The sequence below is a fragment of the Staurois parvus genome, unplaced genomic scaffold (assembly GCF_062004578.1).
Source record: "Staurois parvus isolate SC_StPar_1 unplaced genomic scaffold, SC_StPar_1.0 ptg000244l, whole genome shotgun sequence".
NCBI classification, from domain to species: Eukaryota; Metazoa; Chordata; class Amphibia; order Anura; family Ranidae; genus Staurois; species Staurois parvus.
The window spans coordinates 1,395,611-1,409,711 of record NW_028318040.1 but is presented as its reverse complement, the minus strand read 5'-3'; the positions used below and the strand labels follow the sequence as shown (position 1 = coordinate 1,409,711).

The 14,101-nt window shown below is 39.9% G+C and overlaps 1 protein-coding gene across 1 annotated transcript in view; it reads right to left on the bottom strand.

Moving 5' to 3' along the window:
* The window catches only part of TBCK (TBC1 domain containing kinase), a 367,627-nt gene that overhangs the window by 283,292 nt on the left and 70,234 nt on the right, over nt 1-14,101 (bottom strand). Inside the window, exons 7-9 of the mRNA XM_089680503.1 lie at nt 6,893-6,953; nt 3,161-3,222; nt 1,916-1,977 (exon numbers count right to left, since the gene is read on the bottom strand). Coding sequence (XP_089536629.1) covers nt 1,916-1,977; nt 3,161-3,222; nt 6,893-6,953 — 185 coding nt within the window. The remainder of the gene's footprint in view (nt 1-1,915; nt 1,978-3,160; nt 3,223-6,892; nt 6,954-14,101) is intronic.

Below are 14,101 nucleotides of genomic sequence, written 5' to 3'. Positions count from 1 at the left end.
AGGGGCCAAGCCCAACCCCTGAAAAAAAAACCCACACCATTATCCCCCCTCCACTAAACTTTACTTCTTGGCACAATGTAGTCAGACAAGTATCATCCTCCTGGCAACCGCCAAACCCAGACACATCCATGGGATTGCTAGACAGAGAAGTATGATTTATCACTCCAGAGAACACATCTCCACTGCTTTAGAGTCCAGTGGTGGCATGCTTTACACCATTGCATCCAACGCTTTGCATTGCACTTGGTGATTTAAGGCTTGGATGCATCTGCTCGGCAATGGAAACCCATTCCTTGAAGTTCTCTACGCACTGTTGTTGTGCTAATCTGAAGGTCACATGAAGTTTAGAGGTCTTTAGCTATTGACTCTGCAGACAGCTGGCGACTTCTGCGCACTGTGCGCTTCAGCATGTGCTGACCTCGCTCTGTCATTTTACATGGCCTACCACTTCGTGGCTAAGTTACTGTTGGTCCCAGTTGCTTCCCTTTTGTTATAATACCACTAACAGTTGACCATGGAATATTTAGTAGCAAGGAAATTTCACGGATGGACTTATTGCACAGGTGGCAACCTATCACAGTACCACACTTGAATTCACTGAGCTCCTGAGAACAAACCATTCTTTTACAAATGTTGTAGAAGCAGTCTGCATGCCTAGGTGCTTGCTTTTTCACACCAGTGGCCAGGGAGGTGATTGGAACACCTGAATACAATGATTTGGAGGGGTGTCCCAATACTTTTGGCAATACAGTGTATACAACAGGCAGGGTAAAATTTCAGTGTCTGTAACCTATCCCCAATGAAGACAATGGGTTCATTAAGCTCTGGTTCACACTGGATGCAACTTGGCATGCGATTTGCATGCCCTCCGACTTGAAAATTTAATGCCAAGTTGCACCCTATTGTCCGCAATTGGAGCGATCATATCGGTGCGGTTCTGACTTGGTCGAAGCTGCACTGATTTAAAAAATTAGTACATGCACCATTTTTTTTGCGATTTGCATAGACATCTGTATCAGATGTCTTGCAAATCACACCTAAAATCGGCAGGTCCCCCCGACTTTGAAATTGTGCAACTTCACTGTAAGTCAGGCTTGATGTGAAAGGAGGGTAAAGAAAAATAGGCTTTTCACTTTCCAAAGGTTGAACTGTGCAGAAAAAATTTCCACAGAACTTAGTGAATGTGGCAAAAATAGAATAAAGAATGCCCAATCACGTGCAAGGAAAGTAAAAACAAAAAATTTGTTTAACATTAAAACAGTCAGTCATATGACTACCGTATATTTTTAATTCTGTATATTCTAATTGCTAATCTGTTTTTTAATTTTTAAGTTTGATTAATAAATAAATACAAAATACCTAAAGTGAAGAAAATTCTTCCTCCGCATTTACTTTTTAGAGTGTCCCCTGGCGACCCTGACACATACCTCATTTCTATATGTTCCCCTGTGCCACTGGGACCTATGGAGTTTCATAAAAGTCCCCTCTACGTGTGCTCTGCTCTGTACTACAACTGTAAGTGCATTGTTCCGCCGCACACAAAGGCTAGAGGGACAAACAAAACAAAAGCCATACCTTTTCTCCTCTTCTACAGCTGTGATTAACAGTGGTCCTATGTCTCTCTCGCACTGCCTATGTGTGCGGCACTCAGAGGGATGCACATATAGTTGCACTACACAGCGGGAGTGAACATTTATAGGGGACTCCCAAGGTTTCAGCGACACAGGGGAACTTATAGAATGGGAAGTGGAACAGCACAGCCGGGGGACACTTTTAAAAGTATACACAGGGAGGAATTTTTAAATAAAAACATTAACTACATGCAAGTTATACAATTATTGTCTGAAAAAAATAGGCTTTAATGTCACTTTAACCAGGAAAAGAAAAATTTCAACTATTACCACGCCGTGCTCACCTTTTGGATGGGTGGTATGTGAGACATTTTCTCAGTAACGCTAAGACGTGTTCTGGCAGATTCTGAAAAAAAGAACTCCATAAATACCACCATGAAGGTGAGCAACAAAATTACATATTACATGAAAAAAATGTGTGTGTGTATATATATATATATATGTATATATATATATATATATATAAATGTATTTATTTTGAAGTCAAAAAGGATGTTGTAAAAGTAAAGCTGATTTATTCCTAACAGAACGAACCCAATGCAAATGTATCAACATAAAAAGACACATGATCTCTCCAAGTTTTACTTCTGCACTACAAATGTTCGATGTAAGCCCCTTTAGTGACACAACAAATGATTGCCGTTTACCATTTGTTGCCACTCTTGCTAGAAGTTTTTACTTTTGCACAATGACACTGTCTCTGGCTGCTCCAATCTAGACATGATTACAGAATGGCTTATGCTGTAGATTGAGGAAAATCTGCCCAATCTAATCTTTCAGCAGGATGCGCTCACCCTCATTTCCACTTGGGTGTTCGCCGATACCTGAATGATGCTCTATTAGAACATTGGAGCGGCTGTGCAGGAAAGAACGATTCACCAATGTCACTCTGGCCTCCACGATCGCCACACCTAACACTCTGTGACTTCTTTCTGTGGGGGTACACCAAGGACTTGGTGTATGTCCCCCCCCTTCATGCCACAGGACCTGAATGACCTGAGACAACACATCACAGAAGCAGTGGAGTCAATAGCTGAGAACATGCTGGCATTGGTCTGGAGTCCGATCTAAACATCTGTGAGCCAACAAGACTCACATCGAACAATTTAAATGCAGAGGTAAAACGCAGACAATTAATGCATCTTTTCATGTTAATACAGTTGTCTTAGGTTCATTCTGTCATGAATAAATCAGCTTTACTTTTGCAATCCTTATATATATATATATAATTTTTTATTTTTTTATGTTTTAAACATTATTCTACAGTAAAGGTGGTCATGTTTTGCTGAGTCATCACAGGTCATCTAAGTCTCACACAACTGTAACAGGCATTTGCAGGCAGTAACTTCAGATAGATTCACATCCATTCCTGTTATAGCTGATATGAGATGCTACCAGCATTCATCAACTGGGAATCACATGTTCTCTACAGCACCACCTAGAGGGAATATTGCAAACATTCTGCTTTTAAAATGCATGACATTAGCTCAGCCAGCAATTTCCTGGGAATAGCAAACCAATTCACAGACCTTTATCACTTCCACACATCCATGTTCTTCAGCAAGCACGGTCACAATGTCATCAACACAGCCTGAGGGAGCAAAATAACAAGAATGTGAAGACCAAGACATTCACATAAATACTTGGAGCTATGTTAAAAAAGCAAGCTGGGAATTTCATGGTATCATGAAAAGACAACCTTCCTAAAATGAAAATCCAAAGAAGAAAATTATATGATTCTGTGTGGATCCTGGTTTTCTTACTGACAGGCAGGTGTTAAAATCCCTTTAAATGAACTAGCTGCAGATATACTAGAGGCTGTGTCATACACAAAGTAAGAAGAGTAATGTATTCTCTGCAGAAACTGTCCAGGTAGCGCACTGCAGCATATGATAGACATACCTAGCTGTGCAGAGGTACTGATATATACGAATTACTGTGCAACACTTTATTTATGTCCATGTATCAACAGGAGAAAGACCACACACTTTGTACATTACCACTTTTACACACTACATTTTTTATTTGAATGTTTAACTAGAGGAGGAATATATGAATTTAGATACATAATGCATACCAAGTACAGGGACAGGATTCTTGTTGTGGGTCAGTAAATTACCACTCAGTGAAATAAGGATTAGAATAATGCCAGACATTTGCAACATTAAAAACAAGGCATTAATGTCACCTCCCATGTATCTGATGTCTGTTAAACCTGCTCTTTTCTGTGCAGTCCTTGGTTCAGTTGGTGTTCCCATGACAAAGCTATTTTAACCTGAAGTGTGAAGAATCTCAGCTGCCTTTAAAAGTATGCCTGGACTTTTTCTGTCTTTTGTATGTTGTATGAACAGACTGTCTGCATTTGGGGCAAAGCATATGCCACAATATGCAAGGAGCCCTCGGATGTGTGTATATACAGCTGCTGCATGTTTAAGCCTGTTATTGATTTCGACAGGCTGCTGGCAGCGGGCTGTATGCTGCACCTGTGACTCCCAGCAGAGAGTGGGCAGCACAGTGGCTAAATGGTTAACACTTCCGCCTGGCAGTACTAGGGTCGTTGGTTCAAATCCCAACCACGGCACCACCTGCCTGGAGTTTGCATGTTCTCCCTGTGTCTGCATGGGTTTCCTCCCACACTCCAAAGACATGCTGGTAGGTGAATTGGCTCCTGTCTAAATTGGTCCTAGTATGTGTATGTATGAATGTAAGTTAGGGACCTTAGATTGTACGCCCCTTGAAGGTTAGGGACTGATGTGAATGTACAATATTTATGTAAAGCGCTACATAAATTGATGGTGCTATATAAGTACCTGAAATACATAAATAATAAATAAATAACACCTAAATGAACCTTTATAAACATAGTAATGTCTTTAAATTCACATACACTGGAAATTTCTTGCAGCAACAAGAGCCAATAAGATACCAGAACAGAGTATGAATATAGGTAACACCTGATAAAAAAAAACCTCAGCACTCAAAGATGCAAATGCCAGATTGGATGAAGTTCAAAATCAATCTGTGAGAGCTGTCTATATTTCTGGATTGGGTGGAGAGAAATTCAAACAAACCCCATACATGTAATACTACCTATGAATCTGAGACCATGTGAAACCTGCACCCTTTGGAAATTGTTGACTTTTTCAATATATTTGAACAGGAAAACATTAGATCTTTATTCAAACAGTTCTACAGATAAAAGTAGTATACTTGAACAAACAACACATAAAAATTGTCATGGTATATTCATTTTTATCATCTAAATCAGGGGTGGGCAACTGTGGCCCTCCAGCTGTTGGTGAACTACAAATTCCATCATGCCTCTGCCTTTGGGAGTCATGCTTGTAACTGTCAGTTTTGCAATGCTTCATGGGACTTGTAGTTCTACAACAGCTGGAGGGCACAGTTGCCCACCCCTGATCTAAATTAATAAAATGCAGAGATGTCAAGTTCAAAAAGTAGCTTACTCCTCCATTTACTACCATATCAAACCCATGAAATTAGAATACAGTGTTCCAAATTAGGTGGCAATGATTACATTCTCCTTAGGGAGTATGCAGGTGGAACTTGTCTAATTTAAAGGATAAGTTCACCTTCGAAACAAGGTATATATTCCACCTATTCCAGCTCCTGCCACCTCTCCCCCCGATCTCCCTTCCCCTAGAACAGCAGGTGGGGGTTCTTCTACCTGAGTCCACTGTCACTTTTTGAAAGTAGCATGGCTGTGCGGGGCTTCGTCCACACACAGGCATTTCATTCATTCACAGATTCCTGTGAATGAATAAACTACAAGTACCGTCTGCCACTGTGGTAGATGGACTTGTAGCTTCAATGGGCTGCTAGGGTGCTTATGAGCACTCTCATAGTCCACTGACATGTCCTCCAGATTTCAAACAAAGGTATCGGCTGAAAGCCAGAGGACATATCTGCAGGAGTTCACATTGCAACCATGATCTACAAATTGCGGGTGAAATGCTTTCCAGGCTCCTGCTTGAAAAAATACTACATGCACATTTTTTTCTATAAAAACGTGCATTTATTATTTTTTTCCATAAAGGTGAACTTATAATTTAAACCTAGAATATCTAAGGTGTAGTTTGCTTATGCTGCGTGTAGCATCATGTCAAGCTCAACAGAGAAGTATGTAGATGCTTTTGGGTCTGACAAGGGTTTTAGAAAGATCACCAAATTATTTGAAATCCATCCTACCACTGTAAAAAAAATAATCTGCAGACTTCAATTGACTGCTACTTTGTCCAGCATTGGCCAGACCAGCAAATTCAGCAAAAGAGCTGACCATTTGATACCAAAAGTCACCAAGAACCTCAAAATTTCATTATGGTATCAGCAGGCAATGTTTGCAGCATTTACATTACATGAATCTACAATCAGACAGAGATTGCAACAATCAAACCTGCATGGGAGGCATACCAGGAAAAACGTTTGCTACCAAAAAAGAACATTAGAGCAAAACTACAGCTTGCAATTTGAACATATAGGTGAAAGAAAAGGCCTTCTGAAACAATGTGCTGTGGACTGATGAATCATAGACCGAAGTGTTTTGTCACAATAACGGTAGATGTGCTTGGTGAAAACTGAAGACAGCATTTCAGAAGAACATTATACCAATATGATGCTGGAAATGTTTTTGGGGTAGTTTTGCTGCTTCAGAGTCTAGGCAGCTTGCAGTCATCGAGGCATCTATACATTCTGCACAATATGAATATGTACTTAGGGCATCTGTTAAAACTAAAGGATCCTTCAGTGCAATAATGACCAAGACAATAACAATTGGCTAAAAACAGAAGAAATGAATGTGAAAGCTCTCGTACGAATCCCATTAAAATGTGTGGGGGAATTTTAAATGAGCAGTACTGTACATGCAAGGAACCAAAAACATTTTGCAACTAAAGGAATTTTGCATGAAGGAGTGGTTAACAACTTCATTAAATCAATGTCAGAGATTGGTCAGCAGTTATGCCAAAGACCTGCAAGAAGTAATTTCTGCCAAAGGGGGCAAATACCAGTTTCTGAGACCAAGGGTCTACTTACTTTTTGCATGGTACACTATTGCATCTATTGATATTTTTGTGGAATAAATGATTGAAAAGGCAAGTTTACGTTCAAATACCTATAGGCATTATTTCTCATAATGAGTGTTACACATTTATTTATTTTTTTACATGACTGTAGCTGTTTGCAAGAAGTTTAGGCTTCAAATTTTTAATACAATGGTATAAGAATTCACTTTTATCACATACCCAGAGTAAGTATAAGTTTTAGCTTCTCAGCTATATCAAGGCTTTGAAATAATTTCCTTCCCTGAGAAAAGAAGAATACATTTATTAGATAGGACCACTTATAAATTGTTTGTAAAATATATGTCTATCTACTAGAAATAAATGTACTTGTAAGGAAAATGCATATATTGTTCTGTTGCATCTATTTTCTAAGAATACTACCATTTCATGTACCACCTACAGTGCGCAAGAGGTGACTACAGAAAGACATGAATCTGACTTCTAGCATTACAGTCATGGAGAAAAATGTATCAGATTTGGATTTTTGTTTCTCCACTTTTTTTGTGTCATACCAATACAAACAAAATAAATAAACATGCCTAAACATTTGTAATTGCAACAATTTTCTGGGCGACGTTGTGCATTATATGATAGAAACGCAGGGGTGCCAATATTTTTGGTCATGACTGTGCGTGCATTAACTATGAAACATTATATACAATATAGTAGTAAAGGAATTGCTATTCGCACCAACAACACATCTTAAATGTTACCCTACTGAAAAGCTTATTCTATTCCATGAAGTCTCCAGGAGCTTCAAGCTTTGCCCCTTCTACTCTATATCTGCTGCAGTGTCCCCTGTCACAACAGTGCTATGGCTATGTAAACCATGAAGCCATAGCTCTGTTCTTCCTCCCTGACTGACGATCTGCAGTTGCTCGCCGGGGCTTGCAGATTGTTTTGTGTTGTGACAGCTGAAAATTTCTTCCAGCGGCACATACCCCCCAAGTGGCGGAAGTGCAAAATGACGTTTATATATGTAGTTTTGCACAGGAACTGCTATAGGGAAGAGGGAAAGTGGTTAATAATGGACAACCCCAATTCCAAAAAAGTTGGGACACTGTTTAAAATCTACATAAAAACAGAATGCAATGATTTGCAAATCTCATGAAACCATATTTTGCTCAGAATGAAAATAGAAAACATATCAAATGTCTAAAGTGGTTGTAAAGGCTCAAGGTTTTTTACCTTCATGCATTCTATGCATGAAGGTAAAAAACCTTCTGTGTGCAGTACCCCCAGCCTCCCCCTTACCCCCAATACTAACAGAGTCCCCTCTCAGTCCAGCGCTGTGCACAAGAGTAGACCTTCTCCCGGATCTCTCAATTCTCATTGGCTGAGAAAGGAGCAGGATCAAAAAGGACTGCTGTCAAATCACTCCAGTGAGCCAATGAGGAGAGATGGGAGCGGGGCCGAGGCACGTCTCTATATGTCTTTTGGACGCATAGAGCAGTGGCTTGGGAGCGAGCATACACCAGTGCCCACACAGCAGGTGGCTTGCTGTGGGGGCACTGGCTGAAGAGGAGCAAGTAGTGCTGGCAGGGGACCTCAGAAAAGGAGAAATGAGGCTGCTCTGTGCAAAACCAATACACAGAGCAGGTGAATATGACATGTTTGTTATTTTAAAAGAATAAAATACGAACTGTTACTATCACTTTAAACTGAGAAAATGTACCATTTTAAGAAAACACAAGATAACTTTTAAATTGATGACAGCAACACGTCTCAAAAAAGTTGGGACAGTGCCATATTTACTATGGTGTTGCATCCCCTCATCTTTTATCAACACTTTGTAAATGCCTGGGAACTGAGGAGACCAGGTGCTGGAGATCTGGGAGAAGAATGTTGCCCCATTTTTGCCTGATATAAGATTATAACTGCTCAACAGTCCTGGGTCGTCTTTGTCTTATTTTTGCACCAAAAATACTTTCAATACTTTCAAAAAAGATGCACCAAATACTTTCAATTGGTGAAAGGTCTGGACTGCAGGCAGACCAGACTCTTCTACTATGAAGCCACGCTGTTGTCCTAGATACATTATGTGGTTTAGCATTGTCCTGCTGAAATATGAAAGGCCTTCCCGGAAAAATAAGTTGTCTGTATAGGAGCATATGCTGCTCTAAAACCTGGATATATCTTTCAGCATTAATGGTGCCTTTCCAGATGTGCAAGCTGCCCATTCAATACGCAATAAGCCACCCCCATACCATCACAGATATAGGCTTTTAAACTGAGAGTTGATAACAAGCTGAAAGGTCCCTCTCCTCTTTAGTAATGAGGAGATAGTGTCCTTGGTTGAAGAATGTCAAATTTCGATTCAACTGACCACAGAATAGTTTTCCACTTTTCAACAGACCATTTTAAATTAGCTTTGACCAAGAGAAGACAGCAGTGTTTTTGGATCATGTTCAGAAATGACTTCCTCTTTGCATGCTAGAGCTTTAACTTGCATTTTTGGATGGCACAATGAACTGTGTGCACAGAAAGTAACTTTTGGAAGTATTCCTGAGCTTATATAGTGATGTCCTTCACAGAAGGATGCCCATTTTTTAATGCAGTGCCCTCTGAATGCCTGAAGATCATGGACATCCAATATTGCATTTCGGCCTTGCCCCTTGTACACATAGATTTTTCCAGATTCTCAGAATATTTTGATGCTATTATGTATGGTAGAAGATGACATATTTAAAGTATATGCAATTTTACATTGAGGAACATTATTCTGGAATTGTGCAATAATTTTTAGACTCAGCTTTTCACAGATTGGTGAACCTCTACCCATTTTTACTTTGCAGACACTCTGACTCTCTAAGATGCTCTTTTTATAGCCAATCATGTTAATGACCTGTTGCCAATTAACTTGATTAGCTGCAAAATGTTCTTACAGCTCTTGTTAGTACCACTTACTTTGTCAGCTTTTGTTTCCCTGTCCCAACTTTCTGAGACATGTTGCTGCCATCAATTTCAAAGCTACCTTATATTTTCTTCTCAGTTTAAACATTTGGAATGTGTTCTATGTTCAACTGTTAATACAATATGACTTTATGAGGTCTGCAAATCATTGCATTCTGTTTTTATGTACATTTTATACAGCATCTCAACTTTTTTGGAATTAGGGTTGTATAACTGAGGTCTGCCCTTTTATTGTGCCTAACCTTGTACTATGTAATACAATGGGGCAAAAAAGTATTTAGTCAGCCACCAATTGTGCAAGTTCCCCCACTTAAAAAGATGAGAGAGGCCTGTAATTGGCATCATAGGTAGACCTCAACTATGAGAGACAAAATGAGAAAAAAAATCCAGACAATCACATTGGCTGATTTGGAAAGAATTTATTTGCAAATTATGGTGGAAAATAAGTATTTGGTCAATATCACAATATCATCTCAATACTTTGTTATATATTCTTTGTTGGCAATGACAGAGGTCAAACATTTCCTGTAACTCTTTACAAGGTTGGCACACACAGTTGCTGGTATGTTGGCCCATTCCTCCATGCAGATCTCCTCTAGAGCAGTGATGTTTTGGGGCTGTCGCTGGGCAACACGGACTTTCAACTCCCTCCAAAGGTTTTCTATGGGGTTGAGATCTGGAGACTGGCTAGGCCGCTCCAGGACCTTGAAATGCTTCTTACGAAGCCACTCCTTCGTTGCCCGGGCGGTATGTTTGGGATCATTGTCATGTTGGAAGACCCAGCCACGTTTCATCTTCAATACCCTTGCTGATGGAAGGAGGTTTGCTCTCAAAATCTCACGATACATGGCCCCATTCATTCTGTCCTGTACATGGATCAGTCGTCCTGGTCCCTTTGCGGAGAAACAGCCCCAAAGCATGATGTTGCCACCCCCATGCTTCACAGTAGATATGGTGTTCTTTGGATGCAACTCAGCATTCTCTCTCCTCCAAACACGACGAGTTGTGTTTCTACCAAACAGTTCTATTTTGGTTTCATCTGACCATATGACATTCTCCCAATCCTCCTTTGGATCATCCAAATGCTCTCTAGCAATCTTCAGACGGGTCCGGACATGTACTGGATTAAGCAGGGGGACACGTCTGGCACTGCAGGATCTGAGTCCCTAGCGGCGTAGTGTGTTACTGATGGTAGCCTTTGTTACGTTGGTCCCAGCTCTCTGCAGGTCATTCACTAGGTCCCCCCGTGTGGTCCTGGGATTTTTGCTCACCGTTCTTGTGATCATTTTGACCCCACGGGATGAGATCTTGCGTGGAGCCCCAGATCGAGGGAGATTATCAGTGGTCTTGTATGTCTTCCATTTTCTAATTATTGCTCCCACAGTTGATTTGTTCACACCAAGCTGCTTGCCTATTGCAGATTCAGTCTTCCCAGCCTGGTGCAGGTCTACAATTTTGTTTATGGTGTCCTTCGACAGCTCTTTGGTCTTCACCATAGTGGAGTTTGGAGTGTGACTGTTTGAGGTTGTGGACAGGTGTCTTTTATATTGATAACAAGTTCAAACAGGTGCCATTGATACAGGTAATGAGTGCAGGACAGAGGAGCCTCTTAAAGAAGAAGGTACAGGTCTGTGAGATCCAGAAATATTGCTTGTTTGTAGGTGACCAAATACTTATTTTCCACCATAATCTGCAATCTGCAAATAAATTCTTTCCAAATCAGCCAATGTGATTGTCTGGATTTTTTTTTCTCATTTTGTCTCTCATAGTTGAGGTCTACCTATGATGCCAATTACAGGCCTCTCTCATCTTTGTAAGTGGAAGAACTTGCACAATTGGTGGCTGACTAAATACTTTTTTGCCCCACTGTATATGTATTGTGAGAACCCAATAAATATCTATTGAAAAGAAAAACCTGACTAGCCAACTTGTGGGGCCATTACACTTAGCATATATTATAACTATATACCAAAATTCAGTAAATATAACCAAGGCAAGTGTACAGGCAAAATGCTTTTGCCCAGAAAGTCAGGCATTTATAAAGTGTTATCAGTCTGCTAGGTTTAATGGTTTATTGCTAAATTCCTAAGAATATGCACTTGACACTTACAAATATCATTTATTTCTACACTTGGGCATCATAAATTAAATTGTCTTAAAAAAAAAGAAATCTCAAAATTAGATTATGGGTACAATGCTTCTCCCAAGTCTGTGACTCAAAAATCTAGAAACAGCCAGGGAACTAAGATTTTTCCCACCTATATATTAACCACTTCCTGTCCGGACACTTTTACCCCCTTCCTGTCCAGGCCAATTTTCAGCTTTCAGCGCTCTCACATTGTGAATGACAATTACTCAGGCATACAACACTGTATCTAAATGAAATTATTATCATTTTTTTCAAACAAATAGAGCTTTAATTTAGTGGTATTTAATCATCACTGGGGTTTTTATTTTTTGCTAGAAAAATGAAAAAAGACTGAAAATTTTGAAAAAAAACATGTTTTTCTTAGTATTTGATACTAAATTTTGCAAATAAATATACTTTCTTCATAAATTTAGGCCAAAATCCATTGTGCTACATTTTGTTGGTAGACATAACCCAAATCAGTGTGTATTATTTAGTCTTTGTGAAAGTTATAGAGTCCACAGACCACGGTATATATATTTGATATATTTGAAAATGTATCAATCCTGATGCACGGACTACCTATATAATTTCTTGGGGCCCTAAAATGCCAGGACAGTACAAATACCCCCCAAACGACCCCTTTTTGGAAAGTAGACAGTCTGAGGTATTTAATGAGAGGCATGGGGAGTTTTTTGAAGTTGTCATTTTTTGCCAATTTTTTAAGGAAATGATGAAAGTAAAAAAAATTCTTTTTTTTTTCCCCACAAAGTTGTCATTTAACAAGTTCTTTCTCTCACACGGCATAGGCATACTTGCAATTACACCCCAAAACACATTCTGCTACTCATCCTGAGTATGGCGATACCACATGTGTAAAACTTTTTCACAGCCTAACCACATAGAAGGGCCCCACATCCAATAAGCACCCTTAGGCGTTCTAGGGGCAAAAGTTACACATCTAATTTCTTGACTGTCTATCACAGTTTTGGAGGTCCTGGAGCACCAGGACAATTGAATTACCCACAAAATGACCCAATTTTCGAAAGAAAACACCTCAAGGTATGTTTTAAGAGGCATGGGGAGTCCTCTGAAGACTTCATTTTTTGCCACATGTTTTTGGAAAATGTGAAAAGAAAATGAAAATGTATTTTTTTTTACGCAAAGTTGTCAATCTATGAGATATTTCTATTACACAGCATAGGCATACTTAAAATGATACCTCAAAACGCATTCTTTAACTCCTGCTGAATATGGCGATACCAAATGTGTGAGACTTTTTCACAGTCTGGCCACATAGAGGGGTTCCACATCCAATAAGCACCTGTTAGCGTTCTAAGGGCAAAAATTACACATCTAATTTCTTGACTACCTATTGCCGTTTTGGAGGTCCTGGAGCATCAGGGCAATGGAATTATCCACAAAATGACCCCATTTTGGAAAGCAAACACCCCAAGGTATGTTTTAAGAGGCATGCAGAGTCTTCTGAAGACTTCATTTTTTGCCACAAGTTTTTGGAAAATGCGAAAAGAAAATGAAAATGTATTTTTTTCTACACAAAGTTGTCAATCTATGAGATATTTCTAATACACTGCATAGGCATACTTAAAATTACACCCCAAAACACATTCTCTAACTCTTCCTGAATATGGTGATACCAAATGTGTGAGACTTTTTCACAGTCTGGCCACATAGAGGGGTTCCACATCCAATAAGCACCTGTTAGCGTTCTAAGGGCAAAATCGCACATCTAATTTCTTAACTACCTATTGCTGTTTTGGAGGTCCTGGAGCATCAGGACAATGGAATTATCCATAAAAAGACCCCATTTTGGAAAGCAAACACCCCAAGGTATGTTTTAAGTTCTCCGTCACTCTCATCTGTCATACTCAGAATTTGAAATGCCTCCTCTCTTGTATATGATCTTTTGGCCATATTTTTGACACTGATCAGGACCCACTGGTATGGCAGTGATCAGGATGGTGTTGCAGTGAGGGAAAGATATCTGGCTGCAGTTGGTTCACACTAGTCACTGTTGGGCAAAAATCAGAGATACAGTGAGGTGGCTGGCAATGTTTTGTGAGTGTGTGTAAACTCTGTGCAAAGGCTGAAAATTACTCACAGTTAGCTGTACTAGATCTCTCTCCTCACAGACGATGGCAGTGAACAGGATCCACTGGTGTGGCAGAGATCAGGGACACTTTATGAACAGGCACACTGTAAGGTGATCAGGGACACTGATTGGGCCACTGTATGGTGATCAGGGACACTGCTGGGCCACTGCGGTGATCAGGGACACTGCTGGGCCACTTGTGTGGCGATCAGGGACACTGTGGCAATCAGGGACA